At 38.6% G+C, this 23,717-nt stretch overlaps 1 protein-coding gene across 1 annotated transcript in view; it reads left to right on the top strand.

Annotated features, from left to right (window-relative positions):
- The first annotated feature begins 237 nt into the window (after positions 1-237).
- Positions 238-23,717, top strand: part of LOC143030919 (developmentally-regulated GTP-binding protein 2) — a 56,584-nt gene continuing 33,104 nt past the window's right edge. The window contains exons 1-4 of the mRNA XM_076194173.1: positions 238-400; positions 8,413-8,573; positions 17,358-17,528; positions 19,800-19,943. Coding sequence (XP_076050288.1) covers positions 337-400; positions 8,413-8,573; positions 17,358-17,528; positions 19,800-19,943 — 540 coding nt within the window. The 5' untranslated portion in view covers positions 238-336. The remainder of the gene's footprint in view (positions 401-8,412; positions 8,574-17,357; positions 17,529-19,799; positions 19,944-23,717) is intronic.

The raw sequence follows: 23,717 nt of genomic DNA, 5'->3' as shown, positions 1-23,717 counted from the left end.
ACATCAAACTATGTTATCTTTATTCATACTTATACCACAACATTTATTCTAAATATTTGTAAATATCTTTCTGACTCATGATCGTGTTAAATTTAGTGGTATTTCCCACGTGGAACCAAATATAGAAAATAGCAAATTAATTGTTCAAATATAAAAATTAAATACTTCTTTTAAATTGAGACAACTTATATTCTAATTTTGGGTTGATAATGCTGATATTTATTTTCCACCAAGAAATCGCTGTCAGCTGTTTCAAGAACAACAACAAAACCTAGCCCGAGGAACACGCTGTTATTGTTTATTATAAAAGGCCGGGGCCTTAAACCATAAGTCAAGATGGGTATCTTAGAGAAAATAGCAGAAATAGAGAAGGAAATCGCAAGAACACAGAAAAATAAAGGTACGTGGAAGTATAGTTGTTTTTCATTGTAGAACAACCTCTAGTTCCTAGCCCTAGGTTGCTTGGAGTATTATGTATATTGGAACTTTGTTTAAAAAATAATTTTTTCTCATGTGTCAGAGGAAAGTGTTTTCGTAATATGATCTCCTTTTCAAATTTACTTTGTAACTGACATCAGAAAATAGTTTTTAGCCAATTTCATAAGTTAGTTCTCAATCATAATATGCTCATCAGACGAGCTTCATTCAATCTGGAAATTTGTGAAAAATAAGAGTTGCTATTTTCCTTGTTACATGGGTACTACAGTTACAAAATAGTTTAACTATACTTTTTTAAAACTTTTCTTTCCAAATTGGATATGGAACTAATGATGGGTATTTGTTATAATCATGGTTCTGCAAAATATGTGGCACAGATGATCATCTGTATTTATACAGATGGGCACAAGAATCTAGGAAGTTCTGTCAGTAAACATAAATTCCTCTCCCACACTTCTAGTGCTGAACACGATGAAATCATTCCATTTGCAAAGAAAACAATAAAGAGAAAACTATCCTAATATCATGCATATAGATTCAGAAAAACATGTTCAAGATAGTTAATATACACATACTGGTATGTTATATGTATCATCCTTAACATTTATCGAATCATCGCCTTGATGTTCATATACAAAATCTGTTAATTCCTTCATATCCATATAGAAGTTCTGGCAACCATGAGAGGATAACACTCAATTGATTGAGCTCTAGCCTCTTATCAACTTCAACCTTATTTATTCTGGTTTCTCATGTGAGGGAAGTTGATAAGCAGTCTGTTCCTCTCCTTTCCTTTTTTCAGCTGGTGACACAGGAACAGTCTCATAATAACACAACACTGACAACACTCCAATTCTTTTGCCCAGAGAGAGCTATAGGCATAAGGACCATTGCCAGCCATTATTAGGCTGCAGATATCTATGCAATAAAACTTTAGGAAACCATTATCATTATTTTTCTAATGTTCTGGCTAGTATAACCTACTTGCCTTTATTATAGTGCCCATTATATCAAATGTGGTCCTCAAATGCTTGATATTTTGTCAATTTAGAGGTTATTTTTTAGGAGTGATTTTCTGCTTAAGATAATTTCACTTGAAGTTATAGATCTTATAGGAACATGAACAGATAAATCAAGATGAGAGTGTTGCCATTAATGTAACAATATTGTTGTCTGTGTAGTTAACCACTTCAGTACAAGTCAAATTCTTGCACACAGCATTGGCTGCCATATGTACAATTCATCATACTACTTGCATTATAAAAAATAATATCTCTACTGTATTTTATTTTACTCTAAGTAATATTAAACACACAAAACATGATCATACCAGTCTACAGACTCTGGGCCTAACTCATGTACAACTACAAAAATATATAATCAAAACACTAACGCTGGTATCCTTGTGTATCCACTCATGCCTCATGATGCTTATGTAGGCATCATCGTGCCAAAGTGGTTAATTGAAGCTTTCATTTAGGTTACATTATTGTTCTAGTTTATTATTTTTAGGATAGGATAGGTATTGCCAAATTCTGGCTTAGATTTATAGATTACCTCAAAACAGACAGCAGTACAGGTTGAATGCTTAATGTTTGAATTGCAACAACAATAACATTGTGGTAGTGGTGATACTCTCGAGACTCTGGCCCAGTTCGGAGACCAGATGTCGGCCCCTTGCAGCCACACCTTGAGGAGGTGGGGAGTGATTGCATTCATTTGAGATCTGGGGTGGGGTTTGATTGTTGACCTTCCTTGTAGGGGGTCATTTTTCCCATCCTTGCTGTTTCGATACTTGGTGCAGCTTCTTAAATGCTGGACAATGCTGGAACACAATTTTATGTATGACTCCTAAACACCACACACCTCTTGCACTACATTTCATAAGCACCAGCAACACTCAATGAAAAACTATATAGCTGCCCACACCAAGACACTATTATCCCACTCAAATGGGGTGATAGAACTCCTAGTCTTACACATCACCAACATAAATCTAATAATTGTAAACTGCTACCGCCCACCTCAGTGCAATCTCGAAAGCTTCTCAAAAGCTTTGGAAAAACTGAACGAAGTGCTAGAGACCACCCCACATGCCATGACAGATGTCATCATCTGTGGTGATTTTAACTTCCCCTTTATATGCTGGCCTGATGGTAGATCCAGTGGGGGCACTCTAGAAGATCAAGCCCAAGCAAAACTCCTTCTAGAGATCGCCGATAAACTGTTCCTAAACCAGCACATAATGGAGCCGACTAGAAGGAACAACATATTGGACCTCTTTTTTACCAATAATCAAGAGTCGGTCAGCAATTGCAGGTCAGAGAAAACAATCTTCTCTGACCACAATATAGTTTACATCAACACAACTTACATCAAAAGTAAGACACCGCAGGATTCCATGACTCCTCCGAACATGACACCTTTCGCCAGCTTCAACTTCTTCAGTCAAAAGGTAGACTGGGATCAATTACAACAAGACCTCAGGAAGATAGACTGGAAACTGGAACTGCAGGGATCTGATCCTAACACCACTCTCAACACACTATTGAGGATTCTGCTGGAGATGTGCACGGCCTATGTGCCAAGGAAAAGCAACAAAAAGGATCGCAGATACTCCATCCCGCGAGACAGAAAAATCCTTATGCGAAAACGTGCCAACCTCAATCTAAAACTCATTAACAATACCAATGAGATCCAAAGGCTCATAATCTCCTCAAAAATAGAGGACATAGAGCAGAAAATTAAACACTCACACGAGGAGCAGAGAAGAACAGAGGAACACCAAGCTATAGAAAACATAAGGCACAACCCGAAATTCTTCTACAGCTACTGTAAGAAGTTCCTCAAAACCAAGTCACAGATTGGGCCCCTAGTGACAGAACAAGGCAATATAACAGATGCCCCAAAGGAAACCTGCCAGATACTGGCACACCAATATAACAGTGTGTTCAGCACACCTAAGACACAGAAGGAAATCCTTGATCCCACAACCTTCTTCAACCAGACGCCCAAGAACCTGAACCAGCTTACCAACATTCGAGTGACTGAACAGGACATCAAAAAGGCGATAAAGGAGCTTAGGAGTAACTCGGCAGCAGGACCAGACGGTGTACCAGCAATCCTACTCCTAAAATGCTGCGAGGTCTTGGCAGCTCCAATACATATGTTGTGGCTAGCCTCCTTTGACAAAGGAGAGATCCCGGCACTGCTCAAACAAGCCATCATAAGCCCAATATATAAAGGAGGAGACCGGACCTTGCCAAAAAATTATCGACCTGTCGCCCTTACATCACATATTGTCAAAGTAATTGAGAAATGTGTAAGGGACAAGCTGTTCACCTACCTTGAGGTGAATAACCTCATCAAAGAGAATCAACATGGCTTCAGGAAAGGTCGATCATGCCTTTCTAACCTACTGGCACACTATGACTGGCTACTTCGGAACCTGTCGGAGAGGAGAAATGTTGACGTAGTATTCCTAGACTTTGCTAAAGCCTTCGACAAGGTGGACCATGGTGTCCTCCTCCATAAGGCAAGGGATCTAGGAATCTCGGGGAAGCTAGGAATCTGGCTCTTCAACTTTCTGACAGACCGTACACAAGCAGTCGCAGTCGATGGTGTGAAGTCAACCGAATCCAAGGTAATAAGCGGAGTACCACAAGGATCTGTGCTTGGCCCCCTCCTATTCCTTGTCCACATGAATGACATAAATAGTAGGGTGGATTCAACCCTCCTGTCTTTTGCCGACAACACCCACATCAGCCATGCTGTGCGAGAAAGTGGAGATGTGCAACATCTACAAGACGATCTCAACTCAGTTTATGCATGGGCCAACAACAGCAACATGCAATTCAACGATGAGAAGTTCGAGGTCTTGAGATATGGCACAAATCAAGGCATTAAAGACGACACTGAGCTGCACACGGAGAGAGGTATGAAAATCACACCAAAAGCCCATGTGAAAAGCCTGGGCATCCACTTAAGTGATGATGCCACTTTTCAACACCACATCATGCACTCAGTAAATAGAGCAAGAGGGATGGCCAGCTGGGTCCTAAGGACCTTCTCCTCAAGAGAGGTTCAAGTGATGCTTACCCTCTGGAAGTCGCTTATCCAACCGATACTGGACTATTGTAGCCAACTCTGGTCACCACACAAACGCGGAGACATCCAGATGCTTGAAGCTGTCCAACGGAACTACACCAGGTGCATCAAAGGGATGCAAGATCTCAACTATTGGGATCGCCTGGGAGCACTAGGCCTATACTCTCAACAGAGGAGGAGAGAAAGATACAGGGCCATTTACACATGGAAAATCCTTGAGGGACTTGTTCCGGACCCCACGCCCTCTACAATCAAGCCATACCACAGTATAAGGCATGGGCGTAAATGTGAGAGACAAACTCTCCCATCGAGAGCCCCGGTGAGGATTAAGACCCTACTGGCAACCAGCCTAGGCCATGAGGGTCCTAAAATCTTCAACGCCCTCCCAAAGGAGGTGAGAGAGAAAACTAAATGCTCGGTGGACAGCTTCAAACATGCACTGGACAGGTTCCTGCGGAAGGTACCAGACGAGCCTCCAGTGCCAGGCTACACTGCCATAAGTAGGTTCTCTCAAAACACACTACCAGACCAACTGACCCTCGCAAGGAAGGACAACAGGACTGGCAGCAGCGGTAGTCCACTACGGCTGTGAGGATCGACCTCAGAACTTCACTAAGTAAACTAAGTAAGTAAAACCAGCAGTATACTATTCAAACATCTATAACAATGTACCACCTGCACCACAAAGTATGTTCACAAAAACACTTATACACTCAGATTACTAAGCAGGCCCTTTGAAACAGACCAACAATCTCAATATTCCTACAACAACCCCTAGACAGAAGCCCCACAGAAAAAAAATCCTCCCACGAGTGATAAGAGCCACACTGGTATGCCTGTGCTCTGGACACCATCCAACATTAACCCATACAGCGTCAGCTCACATACATGCTGGAGTTGGCTGATTTTTTTTTTTTTTTCATGGTTTGTCTTAAGATAACATAAAATGAAAGTAAAGCATGAAGAAAGTACTCGCAGTTGAATATATCTGCATCTGTGACCACTTGTCAATATCAATTAGGATGGGTCAGTTGAGTTTCTCACATGAAAATTTTCAAGAAGGGATATCTTTTTGGCAGTGTACTGCTATCTGAGTTAATTTCTATTGCATTTTTACAATTTTCAAGTGCAATAGGGCCTACACCTGTGTACAAAATATTGGTTACATAATACATTATTTTCAGTGGTTAACATTATTCACTATTTAGCACTAATATATAAAAATAATGTGGTGAGTATTCATTGTGTTTATGATTTATCAGTTATATATTTATGTACTTTGGATAGTTTTTGTTTTGCTCACACTCTTGTTTTAACTTAATTTTTGTATCTTTCCTGCTGACACATTCACATCATGTCTTTTTATTTAGTATTCAACACATTAGAACTTGGTGTCCCATTGTCTCTACTTTTACTTTTTTAGGGCCTATTTCACATTGCTGTATGTAATTTTTCTTTCACAGTTGGACGTTGCAGTAGTAGTAGTGATTTGTGTGGTAGTCAATGAAGCACTGAGGGAAGCACAGGCAAAACATTAGTCTTGGCACTTGTGCTGGGTCAGCTGTCACTTGTCCTGGTGAGGTTTAGTGGTGTGAGAGCAGACATGACATCATCTTTGTAGGTACTTCCTTGTTGTCTCTTCCTACTACTCAACAGGGTACATGAAGTGTCAGGCAGTGAGATATAATGGGGTAGCTGCTGACATAGATGGTTTTGATGTCCTCTGTTCTCTGTGGGCAGCAAACAGTTCTCAGCAGACCTCTACTATGAAGTCTTCCAAGCTCTCCAGTCTCCCTATGGGTGTCATGTCAAGGAGGTGAAAGAGCATTTTGTCATACCATTTCATGTTCTGCCTGGCATACTCAACAGAAGATATAGCATTTGATTTGTCCACAAGGTACATATTGACATTATAATCCAGGATGACTCCAGGCTTTATGATGTATTGATTTTGCTTTGTAGTCAGATAACCTGGATTGTTTCATGATGGTTGTGGACACTGGTCAGGAGGTTGACATTTTGATTATTCATACATGAGATAGGATGTTTGCAGTGGAATACACATCCCCCAGTGTCTTCTTCTTGGAAATATGGGTATGCACTACCTCCTCCTTGTCATTGTGCCACATGCTCTTGTTTTCTTGGAGAGTTGGTACAGGCAGATGAGAGGATTGGTGTATTAATTATCGATGTACAGGATGTACCCCCTGTTTAGGTACCTGTTCATTAGCTGCTGTACCACCACACCAGATTTCCCTAGCTTCTGGTTTTCAAGGAGGGTTCCTGTGCACAGGAATGTGTTCTGCACAAATCTGCTGACACAATCACACAGCACAAAGAACTTGAGGCTGTATTTGTGTTGTTTGATGGTGGATGTACTGCTGAAAAAAGGTTTATCTCCTTCCCAATACCAGAGATTCATTGATGACCAACTTCTGATTAGGGCTGAATGCAGTCTTGAAGGCATCATGAAGCTGGTCAAAGATAGGATGAATTCTCCTCCCTCATTTTGTCCTTGGGTAGGTCAAGGTTCTGGCTGATAACATCATAAAAGTGGAGGTTCTTCATGATATCAACAAAGTGGTTGTTGTTGTTGTTGTCGTTCCCTTGACTGTCTGTCCGAGCAGTCCCGTCTCCCCAAGGAATGCTACTGCGTAGAGCTGATGGCCAGGGGTGGTTGCTGCTGTTTGGCCCCCAACTCTTGGGGTTGGGGGGTGGTCCCACGATGTAGACGCTGCAGCTCCAGGACCTCAAGAAAGTGGTTGATGGCAATGATTTGTATTTACCTAGTTGTATTTTACTGGATGAGAGCTATGCTCATAGTGACCTGTTTTTGTATCTCTCCACGCCCAGTTTGTTCTTGAAATTGTGTATAGTTTTGGCATTCACTGTTTCTTCATTTAGTTTGTTCCAGACATCAATCACCCTATGTGGGAAGCTATTTTTTTTTCAGGTCTCTTCTATAAATGTCCTTCTTTAGTTTCTTTTCATGTCCTCTTGTTTCTCTTCTGTCCCACTTTAATAAGTTGTCTCTATAGAGAATTTCCATCCCTTTCATAATTCTGTAAATGGTCAATAAATCACCTCTTTCTCTTCTCTGTTCCAGTATTGACAGGTGTAATTTCTACAATCTTTGTTCGTATGTCAGATTTGACAGTGAAGGTGCCATTTTTGTCGTTACTCTTTGGATTCTTTCTAATTTTCTTTTTATGAACATGGGAGTGTAGAGAATGGAGAGAGTGGACCAGTACCTCTTGTATGAGGATTTCTTTACAATTCCCATTAGAAGGACCACTCCTAGTACAATGTACAGTTTATCCATGATGGTGTTTTGCCATTTCATCTGTCTTGTGTTTTTTTGTTGTCACCTTTCCCTCCGAGGTAAAACCAGTTGTATTGATTTGTCTCCTGTACATTGTGGTGTTAAAGTAATGCCATTGACACTGTATGGGTAAAGACCATACCAACACAGAATAGGCCTGGGCACAGAGACAAACTGCCCCAGGTGTGATCACCACACAGAAAACCTCATACCATAATGGCTCACACTAACAGTCCTTAGACAACAACACTATATATCATCCTTGAGTGACTTATGGTCCCACAAATGGCTCACCCCTACTTCCCTCTATTCTCTCTAATTATCTTCAATCTTCTGCCTATCATCCTCTCATTTGCTTCCAATACCATCCCAACCATGTAAATGTTGAACAACCATTGTGGCATAACACTCACTCCCACCATTCCCAACTAACACAAGCTCTACTACTCATGTAAAAGGTAATAGCACAATATATGCTTTTTTTCTGTATTTGTTTTACCTGTGTTGTTTCCAATTGATTTAAAATTTTTGTTCCATGTTGACAGCAACGGAGTACCACTTAGGTGTTCTGAAGGCTAAACTTGCCAAATACCGTACTCAGTTGCTGGAACCGTCAGGGAAGAAGGGTGAGAAAGGTGAAGGTTTTGATGTTATGAAGAGTGGAGATGCCCGAGTGGCACTTATTGGCTTTCCTTCAGTTGGCAAAGTAAGTAATATACTCTTGTAATCTCTTCATGCATGACCTACCTAATCCAGACCCAGAATGAAACATTAAAACATTCTTCTATGAGTTAATTATGTTGTGGAATAGGCTACAACCATAAATGCAAAGCTGCCACCAAAAATATCAAGTTCCTTTTGTATTTTATGGCATATAAGATTCATTTTGTTCTCAAGCAATTGTTTAGAAAATATAACTTAATCTTATATGTGAACTTAGGATACCTGATAAGCTTGTTTACCCAGGTGCCATAAGACTGCCTGACTATGATATTGAAATAGTAGTTGCTCAAACATCATTACTGTATTTTTTTTCCACTATTCTTATTATTGTGTGTAGTTTCATTAGAAAAGGTATTACCACAAAAGTTATAGCTGGACATTTAGACAAATATCTTTGTTTAGGATGGAACTTGAAAATGTTAAACAGTAATTGTTCATGAGTTTGTATGCTTGTTAGGGCAGTCTCATATATGGTGCATATATGTTACTATTGTTATATGAAAGAAACTTGAAATTTAGATGGTAATAGTGGGCAGGAGAATGATTGTATATGGATGATGTTGTGATGGATGAGGTGGAATGGGGGGTGAGGTAGTATTTGTGAGCAAAATTTGACGCAGCTTGAAGGGATTTCTCCCCGTCTTCTCCTTTTATGCAATGGGGGGACAGAGAGGGGGGGTCGCCGATTTAATGAAGCGGCCTTGCTGTGGATGTGCTGTGTCTTGCGACACTGCTTCTGACCCAGGGCAGTGGACAAGGTGCAGGGATGACCCGTCATCCAGGAGGTGCTAAGAAAAGAGGGAGGGTGGAGGGATGTGGAGTGTATTCAGGGATGGAATGGGTGGGAATGATTTTATACCTTTTCCTTTTTGGCTACCTCCCTTGTAAGGGTATATGTATGTATGTAATAGTGGGCAATGGTGACTGCAGTCATTGCCCTTATGTGGCTCATCAATATCATTCCTATCCATCATTGTGCATATTGGAATTATGTGAATTTGATATTTGAAGTGAAAAAGGCAGGAGGAAGTGAAGAACTTTAAATATTGAGGATTGCATGCAGCATGGAATGGTAGAGTGGGAATGAAGGTAAATTATAGAATAAGAGAAGCAAATAGATGTTTGGGGAGAATGAAAAAGGACATGGGAAATAGGTATCTGGGGATGAGTGTAAAGAAAAGATGGGTCACATGAAGAATTGTCACCCCAGAATGCCCACATGAAGAATTGTCACCCCGTGAGATCCCACCTGATGAACTGTCACCCCATATGTCGAATATCAACAGTGGAATAAAAATTTGGTTAGGTTAGATTACATTACGTTAGGTTTGTTATATTAGGTTAGGTTGAATGAAGATTATGATTATTGTCATCAACTTATACAAACGAAGAATCATAAACCCAGGATGGTCCACATGAACAATTGTCACCCTAGGATAGCCCACATGAAGAATTGTCACCCTGTCAAAGTCTGGGGTGATTCTTCTTCATGTGATCTGAAAAGATTAAGAAGAGCGATTGTGCTCACAATACTGTATGGAGCAGAGATTTGGAATTTAATAGGTAGGGAGAGCCTAAATCTGCCTGAAATGGAGTGTTTAAGAAGTATGGTGGGGGTTACATGGATGGATAGAATGAGAAATTAGGAGATGGAGCAGAGTGGGAGTGGGAAGAGTGATGGTAGATAAGGCTGGAGGTGGATGGAGTGAACTTGAGGGGAAGACGGAGAATGAGTTGGATAGATAGGTTAGAGAGGGCTTTGAGTGCAAGGGTGATGTCCCTTGAGCAGGGGAAAAGGAGAGGGTAAAGAGATAGGTTTTGGTGGAAAGTGGATATGAATGTATGAGAAGTTGATGCAGCCCGAAGGGATTTCTTGTTTGCTCTCTAATATTTCTAGTGGATGAGGGAAGGAGGATTGGCATGTAACGAAGTGATAGGGGTAAACAAGCGTTGGCAGTCAGGCCCTGCTGTGGCGTTGTAGTGTGCTACTCTATTGTCTCTGACCTGAGCAGTGGGGTGTTAGTGGTGGATGGGGATGGTAATTCTTTGTTCACATGGAACTGAGAAAAGGGGCAATAAATGGGTGTTGGATGATTTTGGGATAGGTGAATGGTGGGTTTGATTCTGTCACTTTCCGTATAAGGCAGTGGTTCCCAAACTTTTTCAAGTTGTTACCCAATTTAACATGCCATATTAAGCATGTTACCCCTATCACAGAATGCTGTCAACATTGATATATATGGCTAAATCAAAACACTAGACATTTTCATTTATCTATTGTAATTGAACATTGTACATATCTAATGACTATTGCCAATGATGTTGAGAACATCAGTGGGATGGATGGAGTTGCAGCAATTCTTGGCTTCGTGGCTGAAAGTGCCAGCGTTGCAATGTTTGCACACTTAGATACATATCTCTTCTTTTCTAATACTGTAAATTAGTTTTTGATGTTTACTGTTATTCAATTTAACTTTACTTCTTAATTATAATAGGATTACTTTATAACTTTATATTCTAATACTAAGTTAACATTAATCTTAATGCCAACTACCACAATGTTTTTTTGATTTTCAGAATTCATAACTTTTTTTTCTGTTATCCCTCCATTACCCCTGACAAATGGTTGAATTACCCCTAAGGGGTAATTTACTCCCAGTGTGGGAACCATTGGTATAAGGCAGTGGTTCTTAACCCCTGGGTCGCGACCCAAATTTGGGTCGCTAAGGGTTTGCAGAAAATAATTATTTTCCCACTACAAATATGTTATAATTATATACTGTAATAATTAAAATACATGATGCCTAGTTTTAGGATTCTAAGCAGACCATGATTAAATAAAAACTCCAAAGCAGAAAATTTATTTGAAGTGTTTTGAAATTTCAATGTAAAACCGACAAGGCTTGGGTCACGATGCTTGATTTGTGCAAAACTTTGGGTCGCTGCCAAAAAAGGTTAAGAACCACTGGTATAAGGGGAAAGGTGTATGTATGGATTTTTCACTATGAGCATTTTTGTTTGATGTATATTGTCTTAACAGATAAGTCCAGGAGGTGCCAAGATAGGAGGGAGGGAGGAGGGTGGAGAGGAGTGGAATATATGGGAAATGAAATGGGTGGGAGTAGTTTCTATGCCTTTTTCTTTTTGGCTACCCCCTGTGTAAGGGGAAAAAAGCCTTTGGTATATGTATGTATGTTTTACTTAATACTCCCTGCTGAAAGAGGTGGGGTTTTTGATGCTCATGGATACAGTACCTCACAAAATGTACATTTGTTATAAAACAGGATGACAGTAACCCTCTAGGATTTGACCCTAACTCAACTATTTGCAGGCATTTGTAAATCTTTAAAGCAGTTTGCTATCATCGTATAAGAATATATATACCATGAGACAAAGACCTTACCACCCCATCTCTGGATAAAGCAGTAAACTTTAAGTAACTACCATACAGAATGCTGTAGAAAATCTTCAGTCCCAGCTATACATAGGAGATAGCCTCCTTAAAGAAAAAAAAAGGAATAATTTAAGAAAAAGGAACACAACAGAACAAGAAAAAGAACAACTAAAGCAATTAAATAGAAACATTACAAATCAAATAAACAAGAAATATGAAGAAAACTTGGAAAACTAACCAATGGAATAGATTAAAAAACTGATAATGCCAAAATGTGGAGAACCATGAAAACCATCAAAAACTCAAGATTGAATACCCTCAACCCCCCAACCATCCACCCACCCACCAACCCATGAAGTTGGTTCAACTTGGGGTAAAATACCATCACCAAAACAGCAATGTGACATCAACAAGCATTTCTTCAAAATTAGATTCAAGTCCACAATACCCAAAAACAAGAAACTAATTAAAGAAATGCATAAAATCAAGCCTGACACTGAAAAAAAACTCTCACCAGTGAAGATACAAAAGGGACCATAAAAAAAAAAGACAAGATCTCAAATGTCCTTCTCAAATGCCTTGGCCAAACAGCCATAAAGAGCTTTAACTGATATTTTCAGCTACAGGTTGCACAACAACATCCTAGACATCTGGAAAAGAGCTCACATAATCCCAGTCATGAAACTAAACTAGTCACCTGAAAACCCTGCATCATTCAAACTAATCTTTCTACTATCCACAATATTCAAATTAACAGAAAGGCTGATAATATCAGGAATCAAATCAGAAATACCTACCTCCCCCAATCAACTTTGATTCAAGGAAGGTTACTCTACAAGCACACACTACTCACGTACATCACGCTAAAAGTAGTGGAAGGATTTGATAAAAAAAAGTCCCACCAGAAAGAACGGTTATGGTTGCCATAAATATAAACAGGGCTTTCGGCAAAGTCCCCAGATGCATACTATCCAAAAAGATCATTGAGACAGGCATTCATAACAATGACAAGAAGTGGTTAACCAACTTTATAGTAGGAAGACAATGCAGAACAACCCAAAACAACCAAATATTAGGTACAATTGGGCTATACATTGGAGTCCCTTAAGTTGGAATACTTTTATCCTTGCTGTTCAACCTCTTCATGAATGATCTCCCAACTCCAGAACCAGAACTAAATATCAGTGTTCTTTCATATACAAGTGGCTTGACAATGATAATCCAGCGACGTAAATACAAAATAGCAGCAAAGACCAGCCGAGCCTACATTAACAGATGTAAACAGTGGCTCAAAAATATCAATGAGAACTTCAATATTAACATTAACACAAACAACCATTAATGAAAAAACAAAGCAAAAAAAAAAATAGTGAAGTTAAATAATCAAATCCTTCCACTGGAAATGAACCCTAAAATTCTGGGCTACACATTTGATAATCATAGAACCTACAGGCCACATATCAAAGATGTGGGAAATATTTCAAAATACACTTACAGGGATGATTCATACTTGCATCCTGTTTAATGAAAGATATCCTCCAAATCAGACTCGTCTAAAATGGCTTGATAAAAAAAAAAATGTATTGCCAAAGAAAAGACAAATTTGTAAAAAATATAGGCATTCTGACTCACCAAAATTATGTGACAATGCAAAGGGATTTAAAAAAGATGGTTTGGAAAAGGAAGTTAAGTATGAAATAGATATCACTGATAAATCTAAAAAGAATCCCAAAGAATTGTATAGTTACATTACATTGGCCCATTAATGTCTGCCAACAGTGAACTTGAATATTTAAATGAAATAATGTGTGATATCTTAACAGCTATTTTAGTTATGTTTATATATATAAATGAAATACCTCAAAGTGAAATCTTAACTGGAACCTGTGATAAGTTGAAGGGAAACTTATTTCTGTAAATATAACCAAAGAAAAGATTAGAAGATATGTAGAAAAGCTCAAAGTTAATATAAAACACAATTGGGATCCAAGAATCTTGAAGGAAATAAAAATCAAGATTGTTGTTCAATTCTTATCATATCCAGGGATGTACCAAGAGAATGAAATTAGCTAACATTACTTCCATATTCAAGAAGGGTGACAAAACGAACCCAGTGAACTACAGATCTATATGCTTAACATCAGTTGTAGGAAAAATAAGGTAAACTATTATCAGAGATACTATTGAACATCACTTAGAAAGTAATTGTTTGAGAAATGGTAACCAGTATTGATTCAAACAGAAACATTCATATGTGACTAACCTACTTGAATTTTACTATACAGTCATTTTGAATTATGGCAAAAGAATGTAGATTTGGTATACCTGGGCCTTGAAAAAGCTTTTGATACCATCTCACACAAATGACTACTTACTAAACTTGTTTCACTTTGAATAAGAGGTAAGCTATTAAATTGAATCGGTAATTAGTTGAACAATTGTAAACAGCAAGTTGTCCTGAATGGTAAAACTTTTAGCTGGAAAAATGTTACAAGTGGAATTCCTTGGGGTTCTGTTCTTGGGCCACTTCTATTCATAATATATAAAGATGATGTAGACCTAGAACTGTAATCTGTCTCTAGATATGCTGATGATACAAAGCTGTGTAGAATAGCAAAGGATCACTTGAATCAATACGGAAGAATAGTAATACTCCCAAATGGATGATGGACAGGCTGAAATATGAGATCAGAATAAAAAGAGGACTTTATGCAAGAATAAAAAATGGTGAAATCCACCTTAGATCCAAATATGGCTAGACTGGTTAAAAAGAACATGCACACAGAAAAATGTAACTATGAAATTAGGATTGCCAGACAAGCGAGGTCCAACCCAAAGGGCTTCTTTCATCTCTACAGAACAAAAAAATAAGGAGAGGATAGGCCCAATTAAAAACAACCAAAATGTCATGATAGAATCAGGAAAAACTGAGCAAAGCATTTAACATACTTTCTCTTGGTGTTTACTAAGGAGAGGTTAGATAAAGTACTTGACTGCAATCTAGTTTTCAGAGGGGATGAAGAAAGTAGACTATCAAATATCAGCATTAGTAAGGTAGAAGTAGTTAAACAAAATCCCCAGGTCCAGATGAGTTTTTTCTGACAGTGCTTAGAGTGTAAATTTGAAATCTGTAACCAGAAATATTAATAAGTTGGTAGACACTGGTTTTGTGTCTATTGCTTGGAGGCAGGCAAATGTTGTTCATGTTTTCAAAAAGGAGACAAATCTACATGCAACTACAGACCAATCAGTCTGGCATCAGTTATAGGTAAAATGCTTGAATCAATAATAGCTAATACTGTAGAATCAGAGATCACATTGAGAGACATAATTTGATTCGTGACTCACAGCATGGTTTCTCCAAAGGTAAGTCATGTGGGACTAATCTTCTATTTTTTTATACTAATGTATATAAGGCATCAGATAATGATAGTGACAATGTTATTTACCTTTACTTTAGCAGAGCATTTGACAGGTGCCCCACCAGAGACTAATAAAATCAAAGCCCATGGCATAGGAGGAAAAGTATTAGAATGGATTAGAGTTTGGATCAGTCACATAAAACAGGTCACCATAAATGGTGTAAAATCCAGATGGAGTGTTTCTAGTGGAGTTCCCCAGGGCTTGGTTTTGGGTCCCTTATTGTTCATTATGTACATGAACGACTTGGACAATGGAATTAATAGTGATGTTAGTAAGTTTGTGGACAACACTAAAATAGGATGCCTAATTAGGTCAGGAGATGTTGCTGACACTCTGCAGGATGATCTTAACAAATTGTACATTATGCTGGTGAAATGGGAAATGGACTTCAGTATCTCATAGTGCAGCATGTTAAACATAGGGCTACACAACCCCGAAAATAGATATAGCTTAGATAACATGTTTTTAGAGAAAACTGAGTGCGAGACTTGGGATTTCTAGTGAGTCCTGACCTTAAATCCAGGAAACAGTGTATTAGTACCAGGAATAAAGCTAACATAGCTCTAGGTTTCATTGTTAGAATGGTTATGAACATTAGTTAGACCCATCTTTGACTATGCAGTACAGTTTTGGTCTCCATCTTATAGAATGGACATCAATTCACTAGAATCAGTACAGAGGAGACTGATAGAAATAATACATGGGTTCAGAAATTTACCTTATGAAGAGAGGCTTAGGCACCTTAATTTACACACTCTGGAAAGATGCAGAGGGGGGGGGGTGATCTAATATAGGTGTTCAAGTGGATCAAAGGATTTAACAAGGGTGATAGAAACAAGGTCATCGTATTAAGACAACAGGGTAGGACTTGTAGTAATGGATTTAAACTGAACAAATTTAGATTTAAGAAGGAAATAGGCAAGAATGGGTTTACTAATAGAGTGGTCGACAAATGGAATTGACTAAGTAACCATGTAAGTACTGGCTCACTCAGTTGTTTAAAGAAAGTGTTAGACAACTTTATGGATGGGGATGATACGTGGTAGTGGACATGGAACTGCCTAGTGTAGGCCTTATTGTCTCTTGTGGTCTCCTTCTGTATGTTCCTTGCTCAGCATACATTCATTTCCTCCAGTGTCTGCCTTTACTCTGTCCATCCAACTCATTCTCAATCCCCCTCTCTTATTCATTCCATCCACTTTCGCTTTCCACACTGCAATATCAGACTAGATTCATGAAATCAAAGTGATTATATGTAACATTATTAGTTTTCACCTGAAATAAGAAGGCAGTCATGTTAGGGAGAAGAAAAATCTTAGAATTAGAGCATCTGATTTAACATTACCAAAGTTTTCTGTAATTGGTGTATGTCTTCAGAATTTTTAATTCTTTCATACTTATGTATATCCTCAGGAAGACCAAATTCATATGCAATTAGAATGGATCACAGTACATTGCTAAGTGAATGCTTACTCTCAATTTATTTGAAACTTGATAATTAGGTAACATATTTGGATGAAGTTGAATGAGGACTTACTGTATCACATTGATTTGGCAAAGTACAATCATTTATGTTTATCCTGAAATAATGAACAAATTTTGGCATCTGGTATCACTTACTAGGATTTGGATTGCTTTAACCCATTCAACTCCGATGACAAGATGTCTTGTCATTTGGTCAAATAAAACAAAAAATCATAATAAAACAACAAAATGTTTGATGATCAAACAGCACCAGAAAAATATGACGTCATATTTTTCTGGTGCTGTTTGATCATCAAACATTTTGTTGTTTTATTATGATTTTTTGTTTTATTTGACCAAATGACAAGACATCTTGTCATCGGAGTTGAATGGGTTAAAGCTTGTTACCAAGTTTCTTTACATTGTGAAAATTGTGCTGGTTGTTTGTGAATATAATATTTACACTAATCTTTCTTCTTTCACTAGTCAACTCTACTCAGTACACTGACCAACACCCACAGTGAAGCTGCTTCGTATGAATTCACAACCCTCACCTGTATTCCTGGTGTGATTGAGTATAAGGGTGCCAACATACAGCTCCTTGATCTCCCAGGTATCATTGAGGGTGCTGCACAGGGCAAAGGAAGAGGAAGACAGGTATGTAAAAACTTGCAGGGATGATGGAGAATAGGAGTTACAAGAAGGGAAGTGAGACTTGGACTGGAGTAACAAATAGAACATATAGAAATTATTGATATTTTTTTTTCCAATGATCAACTTCATCATATCTTTGTCCATGTAGTGGAATACTACTATTATGTTCTTCATGAGATTATATGTTTCCCCAGTGATCTGGAAAAGGTTATAGAACAGTCTTGATTGACCCTTTCCAGTCAGTTATATACTTAAGTGAGTTTGTTGTGGTTAATACCAGACAATTCTGTTCAGCTTTAAAGAAGTTTATTGGCCAGAAATGATTAAATTACATAATCTGTTGGCAGTGATTTGAAATGACCAAACATTTTATGTAGTCAGCAATAAATATAGCTTAGATAACACGTTTTTAGAGAAAACTGAGTGTGAGAGAGACTTGGGAGTTCTAGTGAGTCCTGACCTTAAATCTGGGAAACAGTGCATTAGCACCAGGAATAAAGCTAACAGAACATTATGTTTCATTACTAGGATGGTTACGAATAGAAGTGCAGAGGTAATTATCAAACTCTAGCATTAGACCCATCCTTGAATGTACGGTACAGTTTTGGCCTTCGTCTTATAGAATGGACATCAATTCACTAGAATCAGTATAGAGGAGAGTGACCAAAATGATACATGGGCTCAAAAATTTACCTTACGAGGAGAGGCTTAGGCACCTTAACTTACACTCTCTGTAAAGATGCAGAGTGTAGGGTGATCTAATAGAGGTGTTTAAGTGGATCAAAGGCTTTAACAAGGCTGATGCAAACAAAGTCATCATATTAAGACAACAGGGCCGGAATTGCAGTAATGGATTGAAACTGAACAAATTTAAATTTAAGAAGGAAATATGCAAGAATTGGTTTACTATAGTCAGCGCAAGGAGAATTGGCCGATAAGGCGGGGCTAGGAGATTTCCCGGTGTTGCCACATGTGGGCATCCATGGCAAGAACGTGCATGTGGATGCAATGTTTTCTGAATGCAGTATGAGGGGGGCGGGGCCAGAGATTAGATGTAGCGGCAACGTCGCTCTCTCATGCACATATGCCATATCTAGACTTAAAGAAACGAAACCTTTGTATAGAAAACATTGCTTTGATTTTTACCTCAGTGGTGGTGTGTGACAAAAATTTATAATATAATCATATGAGGCAACATTATAAAATTATAAAATAGAATTATAAAATAAAATGAAATTATAGAATAATTATATGTGGCACCACAGGGGAACTCCCAGTGCTCCGCCCTAACGGCCAGATCTCAGTGCTACGGGTATAATAGGGTGGTCAACGAATGGAATAGACTAAGTAACCATGTAGTGAGCACTGAAACTATTGGTTGTTTTAAGAAACTGTTAGACAACTTTATGGATGGGGATGACAGGTGGTAATGGACATGGAACTGCCTAGTGTAGGCCTTATGGTCTCTAGCAGTCTCCTTCATTCTTATGTTCTTAATCTAGTAATAAAGCACAATGGAGTGCCCATATATGGGTATTATGCAAACAGATTTAGTAACAAACTTTTTTAGAAGATAGACTTTGCATAATGAATTAGTATTTGAATAATGAAGCGTGAGTAGTTAGTATTTGTTATTTAATTGGTTTACTTTCTATTTTGGTATGCTGTTGTTTGGGGCTTGAATTTTGGATACTTAACCCATTAAATTCCAATGACAAGTTTCTTGTCATTTGGTCAAATAAAACAAAAAATCATAAAACACCAAAATGTTTGATCAAACATTTTGGTGTTTTATGATTTTTTGTTTTATTTGACCAAATGATAAGAATCTTGTCATCGGAGTTTAATGGGTTAATAAACAATTTGGTCAACAAATGTGGCTCCAGAATGAATCATGTTCATCTCATTCCTATTGTATAGAGGTCTTTTTGCATTTGGAGGAAAAAGATTGATCACATAGGGTTTATTATATCTCCAGTATGGTCCAGTGTAATATGCTTTTGGTTCAGTACTTTTTTTTTTATTGTTTGGTTGACGTTATTCAGTTTAATGTCATAAACTCCTCCCTTTCAGGAGGCTAGGACAGTGTCCTATACAAAAGACTTTGTAGTGTGGCATTTAATGAACCATACCTTGCCTGTGGCAGGGTTCAAACTGCCATCAACTTGACCTTTGTCACAAGTTGTGATGCTCTAGCCTTTGTACATGCTGATGTAAAACTAATTGGTAATTTTTTTTCTACTAATGGTTACTCTTCTTTTTCATTCTTGGTAGGTGATTGCAGTGGCAAGAACAGCTGATATTGTAATCATGATGTTGGATGCTACCAAGGGTGATATCCAAAAGCAGCTCCTTACATATGAATTGGAAGCTGTTGGTATCAGATTGAATCGGAAGAAGCCTGGTATCTACTACAAGGTCAGTTGGAGTTAAGAAGTAGAAATGTAGGGAGGTTAATTGGAAAGATTTTGTAGTTTTATTACCAAGGGTGATATACAGAAGGAGGTCCTTACACAGTAGAAAGCTGGTATACCACAAGGTCAGTTGGATGTGGGAAGTAGGAATATAGGGAAGCTAATTGGGATGAGGTTTTGCTACCGAAAGGGAGATGGTTAGATAGGGGTAAAAGAGTGATCAAGAGAAGAGATGTCTGAGTAAAAGCAGCAATGACTGCAACAGTACTGTAGGAGAGAGGCCAAATGCAGAGTATGGGATCCAATGTATTTTACGTTTTGCCCAACAGGGCTTCTGAAAAAGCCTGGCCTCTCTCCAACAGGAGAGATGTCTGTTGAGCAGGGAAGGGAGAAGGCAGGAGATAGGGGTGAGTGTAGAATGGTCGTGTATGGATAGTAATTTGATGCAGGCCAAAGGGATTTCACCCTGTCTTCTCTATATTTTTGTATGAGAGGATGATGAGGGAGGATGACCATATGAATGAAGTGGCTGGCCATGCTGTGGATGTGCTGTGGCTGCTGCATTGCTTCTGATGTGGGCAGTGGGCAGGAGACAGGGTTGATCCTATATTCATAATGAGTTAAGATGAAAGGAAGACAAATGGGAGTGGAATGAGTGGGGATGGATGTATGTCTTGGCAGGCTACCTCCCTTATAAGAGAAGAGGCTCTTAGTAAATAGATAGTTTTGCTACCATAGGTGATATTCATAAATAGCTCCTTACATATAAGTTGGAAATTGTTGAAATCAGATAGAATCAGGTAAAAAGCCTGGTGTGAACAACAAAATCAGTTGGATTTGAAAAGTAATGAAGGGAAGGTAATTGGGAAGATAAGTAGTTTGATAAGTAACAGAAGACTGCAACTAGGCCAGACTGCGATGCGGTCACCACCCAGCACTTCTAAGCTACCAGAAGAGGCTGGACGACCGTGTTGTGAACAGCTGCCCAGGATGTAACACTTCACCCCATACCATACAACACATAATGGAAGACTGCATTATACACAATCATGCACGCAAACAACACAACATACACTCTATAAAGGATTTGTGGGAAAACCCAGTTTTGGCTGTGGCCTTCCTTGGGGAGACGGGACTGCTCGGACAGACAGTCTAGGGAACGACAACAACAACTAGGAAGAAATGCAGGTATTATGTTTTGATACATGGTATGCATGTGCAGTAGATATTGCCCCTATTAATCAAAGAAGAACTGTTTTTGCACAAGACATTACACCTAGGTACTGCAGTTAAGAATTTTTATTCTCGTGTTCAAAGATTGCATAAAAACACATTCACACCTATATCACTAAACAAATTCTCAAGACAGACTGTCACAATCTGGTGTGTTGTTTTTGATTTGCTGTACCAAACCTGGTGATGATTTGATCAGTTCTATCAATTCAATTACCAGTTTGCTTTATGCCTTTAGTAGGGAGATTTTTTCTTACACCAGATATGAAATAAAGGCAAAATACAAAATATAACTACTTACATAATAAACTATGTACAGCTTGAATTTACAAGATATGAGAGGTTTGAATGAGGGCGCAAATGTGTTGGCACAGCATGCTACCCTCTTTTTATATGTGGGGCATATGCAAGTGCCAATGGCAGGTGCTATTTTGCTGTATCTATAGGCCTAGTCTGCATTCCTATTTACCTGGTTTCACACAGTCTTTCCACTTCTTTATTTTTGTGTGAAGAAGGTTTACAATTTATCATTTGCTATCAGTTTGAATCTTGCTAAGGACTAAGCGTGATTTGTGATGGCACTACTTCCCTATGCCATCATTGTTGCTTTATTTTTGTGTAAAGAAAGTTTACAATTTATCATTTGCTATCTGAATCTTGCTAAGAACTAAGCGTGATTTGTGATGGCGCTACTTCCCTAAGCCATCATTGTTGCTTTATTTTTGTGTGAAGAAGGTTTACAATTTATCATTTGTTATCTGAATCTTGCTAAGAACTAAGCGTGATTTGTGATGGTGCTACTTCCCTGTGCCATCATTGTTGTATTGACCCTTGACCCTGTACTGCAAATAACATAAGAACATAAGAATAAAGGAGACTGCAAGAGACCATAAGGCCTACACTAGGCAGCTCCGTATCCATCACCACCTGTCATCCCCATCCATAAAGTTGTCTAATAATTTTTTAAAACAACTGATAGTTTCAGCGCTTACATTCATTGACCACCCTATTAGTAAACCAAATCGATCCATTTGTTTACTCCTCTGCTGTACTCCACAGCAATTTTCCTGTAACTGATCATTTATCATAAATTACCTAATTTTATAGTCTGTATCATATTATTCAGCTTAAGATTGCCTAGTAGTGGTCAAATCCAACATCAACTTATGTATTGGCACCGCAAGATAGCTAGTAAGGGCAGTTACAATGTTATATAACTATTACAGGGATATGTGGATTAACATTACCTAACACAACTTACATAAGCTATTGCATTACACTTGCATATCTTTGTGACATATTATGACACATCATGACACTTTATGACACACCATGACACAGACCATCAAATGTAATACTTCACCAATAATCCCTAGACATCACCCCCACAGAAAATTCCTTCATAAAAGAAATGAAAACCACACTTGTATGCTTGTGTTGTTCAGGACACCATCCATTATTAAAACAGAATGAACTCAGAATAGGCCTTGCCATAGAATAAAATTGCTGTAGATGCAGTCACCACGCAGATAAACACTGAACACTAAAGCCTACAATACCCCACACTGGCAATCCCTAGACAACAATTTGATCATTTTCCTCTGAGAGACCTATGGAGCTGTGGCTCTACTGCAACAAGGGGAACCTGGGGTAAAGGATTGATAGATTTCAGAGGTATTTTGCCAATATGACTTACAGAAACTTGTCTTTGGAGAGAAAAAAAAAAAAATGGACAAAGACACCCACCCACTCTGACCCATTCCACTCCCATCCACCACCCTTGTCTCCTGCCTACTGCCCAGGTCAGTAACAATGCATCAAGACACAGCATGTCCACAGCAAGGCTGCTTCACTTAATCTGTGCCCCCCTCACACACACACACACACTCCGTCTTCTCAAGCAGAAAATAGAGAGGACAGGGAGAAATCCTTTCAGGCCCCTTCAGAATATTCAGACACAACCACTCCCCCCCCATCCCTCACTCCCTCCCTTGCTCAAGGGGAGAGGAATGGGAGGTGAGTTGTGGATGGACAGATGTTAACCCATTAAACTCCGATGACAAGATGTCTTGTCATTAGGTCAAATAAAACAAAAAAATCATAAAACACCAAAATGTTTGATCAAACACCAGAAAAATAGGACGTCAGTCCTCGCTTCGCGAAGCGAGGACTGACGTCCTATTTTTCTGGTGTTTGATCAAACATTTTGGTGTTTTATGATTTTTTTTTTTTATTTGACCAAATGACAAGACATCTTGTCATCGGAATTTAATGGGTTAATGGAAGTGGAAGTGGTAAGGGGAAGATGGATAAATTATTTTAGAGAGCTGTTGAGTTTTCTTCTCACCAATTCAATATATTTTTTATGTGGCTAAGGAGGAGGATTGCCGTATAATGAAGCAATAGGAGTAAACCACCTTCTTTGGTACAATTTTCATTGGTTTAAGAAGAAAATAATGAGAGAAAATTAGTGAGAATGTTCCTCTCCCTTGTCAAGATACAATAGAACCTCAATTCTTGAACATCTCGCAAGTGAAACAAATCA

The sequence above is a fragment of the Oratosquilla oratoria genome, chromosome 12 (assembly GCF_046742065.1).
Source record: "Oratosquilla oratoria isolate Oo_2021 chromosome 12, ASM4674206v1, whole genome shotgun sequence".
In the NCBI taxonomy this organism is placed as follows: Eukaryota; Metazoa; Arthropoda; class Malacostraca; order Stomatopoda; family Squillidae; genus Oratosquilla; species Oratosquilla oratoria.
This window is presented reverse-complemented; position numbering and strand designations above follow the sequence as displayed.